The sequence below is a fragment of the Cricetulus griseus genome, chromosome 6 (assembly GCF_003668045.3).
Source record: "Cricetulus griseus strain 17A/GY chromosome 6, alternate assembly CriGri-PICRH-1.0, whole genome shotgun sequence".
NCBI classification, from domain to species: domain Eukaryota; kingdom Metazoa; phylum Chordata; class Mammalia; order Rodentia; family Cricetidae; genus Cricetulus; species Cricetulus griseus.
The window spans coordinates 49,830,446-49,843,878 of NC_048599.1; the positions used below are offsets into that span (position 1 = coordinate 49,830,446).

Here is a 13,433-nt window from a genome sequence, read left to right on the forward strand (position 1 = left end):
TGTAGTAAATTTAATGAAGCCATGTGAAACATGGATTCTAGCTCTAGCATGGCTTCCAACCAAGGTGTGAAAATCCCATCAGCTTTTGAAACAGAAACATCTGGACCACAGAGGCAGAAACAAATGACATGGACTGAGCCATAGTGTCTAGACAGGAACCACCTGGCCACAGCTGCAGAGCTGGCACTGGGGAAGCCCATGCCCCAGGGCAGTGGTGGCTGGGCTGGCCCCAGGATACTCTACAAGCATTCAGCATCTCTATCCTTCAGTATGCCAGTGCTGGGCTGGCATACAGGGAGATGTCTCACGAGTACCAGTGAAACTCTCAAGTCTTCAAATAAATACAAAAAACCAAAGGTACTATAAGATTCTGCATATATGCGATGCTTGGGGATGTCAAAACTCAAAGACAGAGAAGGAGGAAGGGGGGGCACGTATCATGGCGCAGGTAGACAGGGTCACATGGTAATGTGAATGTGCTTATTACCATTGCTCTTCACACACGCAGAGAGCTTATGTGGTGACTTATATTACATGCAGTTTACCAAATACAAAAGCAAAAAGAAAATGCAACTAACAAACGGATGCAAAGACCCACTGACAAGCTTCTTGCTTTCACCTGGTGCTGGGAGGCCATGATGGATAACCAAATGAAGGAGACCCTGAGCGAAGAGTTTAGTGACCTTCAGGTCCTGTAGTTTATAATAACTTTGCCCATGGTACTTTGGCTAAAGGAACTGTGTTCTTATTTTCTGGATTTCTGCTCATATTTGACTCCATTTCCCTTTCCTTTCCTTCTTCTGACAAAGCTTTGCTATGTGGCCTGGGCAGACCTCCTACTTGAGATGCTCCTGCCTCAGTCTTTAAACTGCAGAGGTTACAAGCATGCTTTGCCATGCCCACCCTCTTCCTCTTTCTTTTTAAAGTATCATCATCATCATCATCATCATCATCATCATCATCATCATCATTATGTGTACAGTGTTTTGCCAACATGTATGTCTGTGTATTATGGGCATTCCTGGTATCCATGGAGGCCAGTCAGATCCCTTGGAACTGGAGTAACAGATGGTTGTGAGGTCACCATGTAGGTGCTGGGAACTGAACTTCGGTAAAATGCTCTTAGCTGCTGAGCCATCTCTCCAGTCCCTCAATTCCATTTTAATTGCCACCGAGAACGGTAAGATAAAGAATTGACAACAGAAACTGGGGCCAGGAAAGGCCAAGTGTAGGGAAGTTAAGCTCACAGAGTCTATGAACACCCTCCCCCCCCCCCCAATACAGCAGGAACCGGTTCAGAGATAGAGCCCTGAATCTCAATAAATAGATTTGGCTGGTAGCTAGCAAGCCCCAGGGATCTGCCTATTTCTGCCTCCCTAGAACGGGGATTTCAAATGCATACCACCACATTCAGCTTTTTAAAATGTGTGTCCTGGGGATCAAACTCAGATCCTTATGCTAAGTACTTTACCTACTGAGCCATCTCCCAGGCCTAAATGACCATTTTAAAAATCGCATCCTTGGGGCTGGCATCATGTGGTCCAAGCCCATCACTATGGAAAGAAAGCCAGGAAGTTGTGGCTGCTGATCCATAGGCACATAGATGGCTGTAACAGCAGGGTTGTGCTCTCTTCAAGCAACATTTGACCTATGTGACCCTTCTGTTTCTTTTGGCCATTAAACACCCTACTATGTACTTATTAAATGTTTTCCTTTTCTCTTTGTGAGCTTTGTTTATGAAAAACATCTGCTTTCTGTAGAAAAATTGTTTTTTCTGCAGAAAAAATTGAGTCAGGTATCCTGTGTGTCCACTGTATGAGAACAGCTTGATAAGATGAACCAAGAGAACCATGGGAGTCTCTTCTTTGGCCTGAAGCAAAGCACAACTAGTGGAAATAGTGACAAGCTAAATTCTGGCTATGGTTATCAGGTCTGTAGGAACTGTGTGGTGGCTTTCTGAAAAGGAAACGAAAATGATTCACCTAAAGGCATGACACATATGGGATTGTGCCAAGTGTCAGGTCAGAGAAAGTGAAAACATCACAGATCAAAGAGAGCTCCACCCGAGTGTGTGTGTGTGTGTGTGTGTGTGTGTGTGTGTGTGTGTGTGGAGGGGGTCAGGAGAAAAGGTCTTGTTCTAACTCTGAGTATTTTGCACCTCATTTTAAGCTCTTGGGAACAACAGGCCAAGTCAGTTCTTCAACTGATAAAACCCCTCAGGTTAAAAGAAGGCAATTGGACTGCAGAATTCTGATTATTAGAGTAGGGGGAAAGGTGGAAAAAAGAGAAGCTGGATACAGGAGCCAAAGTTTGATAAAAGGAATACAGACCCTAATGTTTTCCTGTGGGGCACTGGAACGGCACAGCACAGTGGGGTAGCTGTCATTTGCAACAACCTGTTATATATTTTATGAGGCTCTAGAAGAGATGATAAGGAGGAAATGCTAATACCCCGATTCCATCAGAGCACAGTGTACATTCCGCAAGTACCTCATTAATATGCATGACTAATACATGTTAATAAAAACAAAAACCAGGAAATAACCGAGGAGGAAGAGCAAAGTCTCAGTGTCTACAACCTCTGAAATAGGATGGCTCGACATCTGAGAGAAGAGAATATTCCAGATACATGTCCTGCCTTGGCCGATTACAGTGACCCCTAACTCATCAGCTTCACCTTTGCAAAATGGAGGGGATACTCAAAGTGTGGCTGACATCAAAAAGGCTTCCTCTAGCAGTTCCAGATGCAGAGACCCCCACCCAAAACATCAGGCAGAGCTTGGGGAATCTCAAAGAGGAGGAGGAAGGATTGTAGGAGCCAGAGGGGTTGAGGACACCATGAGAACACAGCCCACAGAATCAACTAAGCAGGGCTCATAGGGGCTCACAGAGACTGAAGCTGCAACCATGGAGCCTGCATGGGTCTGTGATGGGCCCTCTGCATGCATGCTGTGGTTGTTTAGCTTGGGGGTTTTGTGGGATTCCTAACAAGGGGAGAGGGGTGTCTCTGATTCTTCTCCTGGCTCTTGGGACCCTTTTCCTCTACTGGGTTGCCTCATCCAACCTTGATATGAAGGTTTACGCCTAGTCTTACTGCATCTTGTTATGCCATGTTTGGTTGATATCCCTGGGAGGCCTGCTTTTTTCTGAAGGGAAATGGAGGAGCAGTGGATCTGGGGGAGGGGGAGACACGTGGGGTGAGGGAACATGACACTGGGGAAAGTGGAGGAAGGAGAGGCTGTGGTTGGGATTACTGTATGAGAGGAAAACCAAATTTAAAATGAAATATAGAAAGAAAAAGAAAGTGTGGCTGAGACCCTGTCTCATTCCCTAGAACTTCCCTTCTATGTCTCTGGGGCAAGCTGCACTGGTACCACAACTGGCAGCAGCAGAAAGAAGGCAGGAGATGGGGACAGAGGGTAGGTGACACTGAGTGAATCAAAGGGCTGGGACAGCCACACTGTTTTAAAGTTCCATAACCACAGATAGCATTGACATTGTCACACAGACACACACATAGCAAGTCAGCTAAGACTAAGTAAGGTAGCCACCTACCTTTTCCTCCCCAGAACTGGAATACATCATCTCCCACTGAGAACTGAACTCGGGGTCCTCATGCTTACAAGGCAAGCACTTTACCAACTGAGCCATCTCTCCAATAGCTGAAATGTTTTCATAACCCTTTAAAAAGCTACTTTCCTGTGGCTGGAGAGACGGCTTAGCAGTTAAGGAACGTGCTGTTCTTGCTGAGGTCTGGTGTTCAGTTCCAGAATCCACATGGAGTTTCACGACTGTCTGTCCATATACATAATGTACATCCATAACACAGGCAAACATACACACACATTAAATTAATAAACAATTTTATAAACAAACAAAAAACACCAACCACTTTCTCAATCCAGCTGTGTAACCTTAGCATGTGGGTGGATTGGGAATTTAAGACCAGCCTTGGCTACATAGTAAGTCTGAGATCAGCTGGACTACATGAGAGGCTGTCTCCAAAAAAGGTCCACTTTCTCTTGGTTTGGGGTATATAGCTCAGAGGTAGAATGTATGCTTAGCATGCTCAAGGCTCTTGGTTCTATCCCCAGAACTGAAAATGAACACACACACACACCTATACCCCCTTCCATACACACTGTTTTCTACTCCCTGGTAGCTCTTGGATCTAAGGCATACTTAGTACTAACCTTAGATGAATTGGGAACAGCCCTCTAAGCCCTCAGAGTGTGTGTTAGCCAGCAGTTACCATGGGGCAAGCTCAACAACACAGTCAGGTCAGTATTCATCCATACTCCAAAGGGATCAAGGCCTCTTAAAAAGAAAACAAGACTGACTTTTTCTTGAGGGTTCTACTTTTGGGGTGGCATTAGCATAATGACATTTAGAAAGAAAGGACACATACCTGAACAACGCAATTATTGACACCCCTTCCTCATCAGGATAAAATTGTGTGATTGAATGATGTGCCCCAAGCAATTCCTTTCCATCTTTCCACCATGAAATGCCAGCTGTTTCTTGGTACATGTTAGGAATATTGATCGAGCAATTAAATTTGACATTTTTATGTTCTGAAAGTATTATGTGTCCAATTGTGTGATTAAATGCAACTGGAGGTAGGAGCTTTGATGCTGCAGAGGTCATCTGGGGAACGGCTGTGTGTATTGGAAGTGATCTTCCAGTCTGGGATGGTGACAGCTGGTACCCACTGGAGTGAGGAGAAAATGGCCTGTGGTCATCTGGCTTGGTTTCTTCTGCCTTTTCAGCAGTGGCTGCAAAACAAAACATCAGCATTTTAGCCATTAAAATGATGAAGAAGAATTTCAACTTCTTTGGCAAAGCAGAGCATCCTCAGTGGCCTCAGAAAAGATGAACAAGAAGATGACCCTTGTCATCCAAGCACTTGTGAGGTCGAGGCAGGAGGGTCCAGAGCTCAAGGCCAGTCTGGGTTACACAGTGAAAGTCTGTCACCAAAGAGTCAAGAGCTGGGTTGCAGCTCAGTGGCAGAACACCTGCCTAGCATGCACAGGTTTCCCAGTTGAGTCTCTAGCACCTCAACAGAAGACAAGAGACGGGGAGAACTTTCCTATGTGCACATCCGACAACTATCCCCATTTACCAACTTGTGCATCTGCCTACTTGCCTCCTTCTAAAGAGCACTTAAGGAAAAAAATTCCCGGGCTGATGAGATGACTCAGTGGGTAAAGGTGCTTGCTGCCAAGCCTGTTGACCTGAGTTCCATCCCCAGAACCTACACAGTGGAAGGATATAACTGACTCCCGCAAGTTGTCCTCTGACCCCCAAGTGTGTACAGAAGGGTGTGCACCCCCTCCCATATACACACACCAAAATAAAGTTCCTCTAACAATTCTCTTCAAAGGCTGACTCACTCCAAATTCTATATACATAACTTAGCAGAAAGTACCAGTTATGCGAGGGCCTAAAATCACCTTTCTCATTACCCATCTGCTCGGTCAGACTACCTGGCTAAGAACCCTGAAATGGCTTGCAGAGCACAAAGAAATGGGTTTCAAATATCTGTGTCCAATAGGGGAAGTTTCCTTATGCTACCCAGACTTGGAGCTTCCAGCAAATGCATGCCTGCTTGAATGAGCCAAGAAATGCTTTCATTTCATCTTACCCACAAGTATTTGCAAAAGTAGAGGCTCATATTCCCTGTACCTGTTACATCTTTAAGTTGGAAACACATTCTCTGCTGGTTGCTATTCATTCAAATATGTTGGCAGTGAATGACTGGGACAAGTGAGCAAGACAAACACAGGACCAGGATCCCATGCTATGGGTTAGTGTCACTCGGTATCAAGGAGTCCCCCTGCCCTGTTAAGAGGCTGCATTGCTCAGTGAGTTAAGTCACTTGCTGTCAAGCTTGACAACCTGAGTTCAATCCCAGGGACTGATGTGTAGGAGGAGAGAACTGACTTCTTCAAGCTGTCCTTTGACCTCCACATATACACACACAAGAAATAAACGTAATTTAAATATTAGACAAAACAAAACAAAAAGCCTCAAGCCAGATTAGTGGTGCACACCTTTAATCCCAGCACTCAGGAGCTAGAGGCAGGTAAATCAATGTGAATTTGAGGCCAGTCTAATCTATATAGCAAGTTCCAGGCTACATGATGAGACTCTGTCTTGAAAGAAAAAGAGAAACAGGGGTGGGAGTCAGAGAGGGGAGGAGCAAGGGGAGAAAGGGGAGGAAGAACACAGGATACTGTGATGGCTTGAATGGTAATTCCCCCATAGGCTCATCTATTTGACTATGTGATGCCCAGCGGGTGAACAGTTTGGAAAGGATTAGGAACTGTGACATTGTGGGAGAAGGTGTATCACTGGGAGTGGGCTCGACCTCCTGCTTGTAAATCAAGATGTAAGCTCTCAGCCACTGCTCTAGCTCCATGCCTGCCTGCCTGCTACTATGCTCTTCATCCTTTTGGTTATAGAATCACCCTCTGAACTTTAAGCCTCAAATAAACTCTTCTATAAGTTGACTTGATCACAGTGTCTTATGGCATCAATAGAAAAGTAAGACAGACACCCAGTTAAGCTTGAATTTTACAAGTAGCATTTCATATTAAATATCCAGTCAGAATACACCAATTGGCTCTCCTATATAATGGTCAACTCAGAAAACACACACAGAGAGAGTAACATTATACAAACTGAACAGGTTGCATTTATATATTCAGGAACACACACACACACACACACACACACACCAAATTAAAGAAGAAAAGAGTCCACCAAGTTTGAAAGAGATCAAGGAAGGATAAATGGGAGAGAGGGTTTTAGAGGAAGGAAAGGGAAGAGGGAAAAGGTGTGGTTACATTATAATCTCAAAAATTAAAGAAACAACTCTTAAAAATAATGTGGTCAAAATATAAGTATGAAAAAAACTAAAAGGAAAAGCACCACACACACACACACACACACACACACACACACACACACACACACACACACACACACACAAAACACACACTCTCACACACACACACACTCACACACACACTCAGAGGAAGACATTTAGGATGCTGATGAGTAGAAACTGTGTAGAACTGATATAGAAGAAACTTAAAATTATAGAATTGGTATTAGAAAGAATTACCAATAGATTATTTTCTTAGGAGACATTAAGTTGCACAAGTGGAATTTAGCTGTCTAAAGGACTGCTGCCTTTAAAATATTCCAAAATACCCCAAGATAAGTAACAGGCTAACCAGGCCTGTTAGAGATAAATGAAATCTAGGATGCTGGGATGTAAATGTTTACTCATCAGGACTGACTAACCACCAGGCTCTGATTCCCAGGACAAGGGAGACAGCACTGATTTACAACCAGCCATTAGGCCCAGATTCCCATACCAAAGACATACCTCTAGCAGGCATGGGGGCGGGGGACATAGGGTCACAACCATCATTAAGTCTTCTTTATTCTTATCAGAAAAAAAAAAAAAAAAACATAATTCTTCAAGGTGGGCAAGATAAACCCGAGTAACAACTATTTGGAAAAGAACAACCCTGGTGTACTTAAAATAACTCTGGGAACATGAAATGTCTTTGCTGTGTAAATCTCCCATCTGCCGAAGAGGCCAGACTTGCAGTCTCCTGTCTCCAGTTAAATTGTTTGGAGTGTAACCTGGAGCCAGGACCTGAAACAGAGATTTAAGGATGACAATGTATGCAAGATGCATAAACTTGAGGTGCATCTAAGCTAATAAAATCTTCAGTTGGGGTCCACTCTTCCTGAGTGTGAGCCCAGTGGGCCTGACCCTAAGTAAAGAGCTTTGCCTTAATTTCTCTAATTGTGTGGAGTGATTCCTCAGCCCCACATTTCTTATTTTTATTTGTCTTTTAAACTTTTATATGTATGGGTGTTTTGACTGCATGTATGTTTGTACATGCATTGCCTGTGGGGGCTGGAAGTGGGTGTCAGATCTTCAGGAACTGGAGTTATAGACATTTGCAAGCCACCATGTGGGTGCTGGGAAATGAACCCAGGTCCTCTGAAGAGCAGCTAATGCTCTTAACCTCTAAGCCATCTCTCCAGGCCCTTATTTCTACAACAGAAATACATGTCACAGTATGCTTGAGAAAGCCCACTCTATGTAGATGACCTCCAAAGCCCACATTATCTTGTGTACAGACACGGCTGTGGCCATTGGAGCTTCTAAATTTCTTCTTGCTGAAGAATTTCTTGCTCAGTTTCCTGGAGACAGATCATGTTCTAATAAATTGTTCCCACTTTCTGCTGCCATCCAGGTGTCTCTAATTCCTCATACCAGGAAGCCCCAGAAGGTACCCTCTGAACCCTGATAGCCACTAGTATCAAAAGGCTCTCTGGTTTTCCTCAGCTTGAAATCTTCATAGGTGTAGGAATGACACAGGGCGTTATGGATCAGCCGACAGCTAGCTGTGACCCTATCCATCCAGACAGATCAGAGTGTCATGGAAACAGGGTTAATTCATTTTAGGGGGTAGTAATCCATTGGACCCTAGAGAAGGGGCCCTTCTTCTGTCCTACATACAGCCATGCCAAACAAGCTTCATTCACAGGTCTGTGCTCTGTGTAGTCATTGGGTTCCATCCAGGCATGCTCTGATATGGCTGGTCTCTGTGGTCATGCATTTCTGGGTGTTTAGCTCATGCCTACAGACCTCCTCAAGGGTGTTCTGTTTATCTCTGTAACTTCTGAGGAAAAGAATTACAAAGATTCTAAATATTTTCTATTTAAAAAATGATAGCATGCCCATGTGTTCTTTGTGCAGTGTCAGGGGGTCCTTGAGTCCCATCTTTTATTTCCAACAAGCTGGGGACTCATTCGGGATTCTAATTCCATCTGCAAAGAAGTCCAGAATCATGTTATTGAAGAAACATGTCCTATGGCCCCATTGCAGTGACCCTATAGCTTGGGCATCTGGTATCCCCTAGATTGGCAATGGTCCTGAACAGAAAAGTCAGCAACAAAAAGGCCCATGCACAAAGGCGACAGGCAACTCTGTTCACAGGTCAAAGAAAAAAAAAAAAAAAAAGTCAAGTACTGTCCTTGCAGACATTCTGAGAGGTATTTGAGAGAGAATGTGACACACAACCGAGCAGGGTGTGGGCGCGGAGCCCCCTCCACAGTTCTGAGCAGGGCATGGGCACAGAGGCCCCTCTACAGTTCTGGGCAGGGCATGGGCACGGAGCCCCCTCCACAGTTCTATAGCTGTCCAGTGACCTCATGAGGCGTATTAGCAGCCAGGCCTCTAGATCCAGTCATGGGATTAGAGCAATCTGCCTAGTGCTGAGAAGTACCGATCTTGAACACTGTCCTGCAAGGCAATCAGTTGGAGATGGGAGAAGCGACAGACTTTGAGTACGAAAAACCTGCCCCGTAGGGATGGTGAGTAGTGGGGTGCTGAGCCACTCAGGGGCTTTCAAACTGAGCTCCAAGAAAAGTAAAGAAACAGATTATTCCAGACAGTCCATTAGGACTTAAGTAATGGAAGGGCAATGAAGAAAAGCAGAAACAACAAGAAAACTGAATGATCAAATATTGTTGTTTTACTTGGACTAAGAAAGCTATCCTTATACCTCAAACTGGGTCTGTCAGCTCTTTTTTTAAAGAGATTTTTTATTTGTTTATGTTTGTTTTAGATTTAATTCTATTGTTTTATGTGTATGAGTGCTCTGTCTCCATGTACATCTGTGCACCACAGGTATACCTGGTACCTGAGAAAGTGGGGTGCCTCCATGTAGGTGTTGGGAATCGAACCTGGGTCCTTTCCAAGAACAAGTGCTCTTAACCACTGAGCCAACTCTCCAGCCCCTGGGTCTGCCGGTTCTACATTTACTATCTTCATTGTAAGAGTCTCGTCTCCAAGAAGAAACTGACCATGCCTTTGCTGGAGGAAAGGGCCTGTGTTCCTGCCCTTATCCAGTGAGAACCCAACACAAAGAAAAGAGAACTATGACAGAGGTTCCTCAACAGACTCCCTCAATGCTTGCTCCCTACTTATATCTCTGCCCAGCCCAGACCAAATCCTAACAATCAAGCTGACAGGACTCACTCACCAACAGCTTCTCATGTGGGAACTCCAGCCCCTCTGCTCGTACTGATTGACCAGAAAGCAGAACCAAAGCCTCTGACCAGGCAGAAGCTACCCCGCCTTGCTCAGTATAACCCTTCCTGCCCCAGCTAAGAGGAGAAACTGGACAATGTGGAAGAAAACTCTAAAATTTCACCTTCTTTCCAACTATCCAGGAGAAACCCTGGACTTCATCTCCCCACAGGGAAGTTCCCCTAGAAGAGGAAGGAACCATGTGTGTTAATGCCTCACTAACTAGCACTGAGGCCAGAACTCGAAAAAGTGAGCCTAAGTCCTTATTAGAGAACCCTCTTGGGTGGCAGGCCAGGCAGACCATTCTTGGGGCCCCTGCTCTACACCTGGGCTGTTATTGACTATCCTGAGCATTCTGTCCTCAGGGGAAGAAGGGACAACGATTAGTAGGGCACACCAGTTATTTGGGAATGAGGACATGTAACAGGTCATGGGGTCCTTGCACAAGGGTCCCCAGTCAGTCCCCTTGATGGGACAATGTTAATGAGTCCCTCAAGAACACATGAGGGGACTGGAAAGACCTAGGCACAGGAGGCATAAAGGAGTCAGTCGTTTGATCTCGAAATATCAGTAAGGCCAGGAAGGCTTTTAATATCCAACAAGGAACAGATGAAGGGCCAACGAAAATCTCAATTCTGAAGGCTCAAAAATCTTCCCACCAGGCCATCCCAGGAGGTACTAATGCCAAACAAGGGGGCCGATGAGAAAATACTCTCAATTAAAATTGGAGGACCCTGTAGTGGTTTGAATGAGCAATGTGCTCTTAGTCTTGGATATTTGAACATGTGGTTCTCAGTTGGTGATGCTGTTGGGAGGCTTAGCGTGGAGGAGGTGTGTCACTGGGGGTGGTCTCTGAGAGTAAAATGTTCACCTCCTAGCATGCTTTCTCTGCTTTGTTTGTGGTTCAGGATGTGAGCTCTTGGCATCTTGTTCCATCCTCTGTGTCTGCCATTATAAACTCTAAATCTCTGAAACTATAAACCAAACAACTCTTCTTCTACAACTTTCCTTGGCCATGTAACTTTATTGCAGAAACAGGTAAGTAACTAATATAACCCCCTTGGCCAGATAATACTTACATTACATTTTATGACCAGCAGTTGGCTACCTATTTCTAAAAAAGATTACAAAAGATAGAAAATTGGAGATACAGAGGGTTAGAACGGCTACTCAGGGAAGCCCAAAAAGTGCATATAAGAAAAGATGAAGAGGCTGGACTATGGTGGTACACGCCTTTAATCCTAGCACTTTGGAGGCAGAGGCAGGTGAACCCTCTGTGAGCTCAAGGCCAGCCTGGTCTACAGAGCAAGCTCCAGGACAACCAGAGCTTTACACAGAGAAATCCTGTTTCAAAAAAAAAAAAAAAAAAAAAAGAAGGAAAAAAGAAAAAGAAAGGAAGGAAAGGAGGGAGGGAGGAGGGAGGGAGGGAGGGAGGGAGGGAGGAGGGAGGGAGGAGAAACACAAAAGCTAAAGGCTAAATTTATGCTCTCAACTGTAGGATAATGTGTTCAGGGAAAGAACGAATCTCAGTTCCACAGATCCAAGATCCTTCCACCAGGCCACCTCAGGAAAGCACGACATAAAACAAGCCCATAAATAAGGGAGATGACAAAGCTACAAGTACGGGATGATGGGCCATTTCAAAAGGGGATTCCCCTGAATAGAAAAAAGGAAGAGAAGCTGATTTCCTTTATTGCTTTCAAAGAGGACTAGGAATAACAGAGCTCTTTTAGACTGGCAGGTCCTACTAAGAGTCTCTAGTGAACCTCAGAGTTATAATTATATTTAATTATAATTGTTGGTAATTAGAAATTACCTCTTAGTTAACTCTGGCACAAGCAGGTCCTCTCTTTGTATACAACCCTTTGGACTCAAATGATCTCAGCCCTCATTTTTAAGAAGCCAAAGTGTGAGTCCAGGAAAGAGTAACTAGAAAAACTTCCTATTTGTACCTGAGACCAAGATTAACCCAATAGGGTGAAGCTTCATGTCGAGGCTAGGCATAGGGCTAGCGCTGTAAAGAAGCAGAGTCAAATCTCTAAACATCTTGACTTCACAGGAGAAAAGGACATTTTCTCAAGGTTTGAACTAAGAAGGGCAATAGAGGAAACCTAAAGGGCCCTCCACTCCATATTACTCTCAAGATTACAGAAGACACTGTAAGGACACAGTATTCCATCTCCTTCAAAAGGAGGTCAGGACTAAAACCTGCCATTGAAAGACTGATAAAAGCTGGTATCATTGAGCCCTGTATGTTTTCTTGTAACAGCCCAGTCTCACTGATTAAAAGCTAACAGATCCTATCTTAGTTACTTTTCTATTGTTGTGAAAAAACACCATGATCAAATACTGCATTTAATTGAGCTTTGGGTTTTAGGGGGTTAGAGTCCATGATGGTGCAGTAAAAGAACAGCTGAGAGCACACATCTTGATCCATAGCCATTAGGCAAAGAAAGTGTAATGGGAATGGCATGAGTCTTTTGAAAACTCAAAGCCCACCCCCAGTGTCACCCCACCTCCAACAAGGCCACACCCATTAATCCTTCCCAAACAGTTCCACCAACTAAGGATCAAGTATTTAAATACATAAGCCTATGAGGGTCATTCTCATTCAAACCATTACAGATCCTATAGCTTGGTCCAAGGCCCTAGGACAAGAAATCCAATTATCCAGAGTAGATGCCTGTGGTACTCAACCTCTACATTCTCATCACAGGAGTGTACCATGGCAGGTTCAGTGTTGTAGACCTACAAGATACATTTGGGGCCTTGTCCCCAGCCAAGAACAGTCAAGAGCTCATTGCCTTAGACTGGGAAGATCCTCAGACAGGTAGAAAGAAATATTATAGGTGGACAGGTCTTCCCTAGGGACTTACCGACTCCCTCAGTTTATTTGGACAAATTCTGGAACAACCTTTCTGGTTTGGTGTGATTACTAACAGAATGAAGCAATGCACCCTTTTGCAGAAGTAAAAGCTGCCTTGTGTGTTCTTTGTTCTGGCTGTGTAGTGTCCTTGAACCCCAGATTTTATTTCCAACACTTTGAAGCCTATGGATTCACCTTTGCCTCTTTGGTGGTACTGGGGCTCAGAAAACAGTATTTTAAAATATGTGGCTTTGGGATTGAAGTTGAGAGTACTTGAAGGAGTCAATACCAAGAAGGCTTTCTTTATCTAACTAAAGAGATATACAATTAGAAAAGGACACACCTTCCCCATTCTTCTGACTGACTTTCATAACCAAAGAAGAATGAAATCATTTCATAGGGAAGGGCATGGAATCAGACCTCTTATCTAGAGCCCAGAGGAAG

The 13,433-nt window shown here is 44.3% G+C and overlaps 1 protein-coding gene across 4 annotated transcripts in view; it reads right to left on the reverse strand.

Annotated features, from left to right (window-relative positions):
* Mertk (MER proto-oncogene, tyrosine kinase) overlaps positions 1–13,433 on the reverse strand; it is a 110,568-nt gene that overhangs the window by 80,052 nt on the left and 17,083 nt on the right. For all 4 annotated transcript variants that reach the window (XR_004770482.1, XM_035446328.1, XM_027421846.2 and 1 more), the window contains exon 2: positions 4,409–4,775. Coding sequence is in view for 3 of the 4 variants with exons in the window: in XM_035446328.1 (XP_035302219.1) it covers positions 4,409–4,775 (367 nt within the window). In the remaining variant the exon portion in view is untranslated. The remainder of the gene's footprint in view (positions 1–4,408; positions 4,776–13,433) is intronic.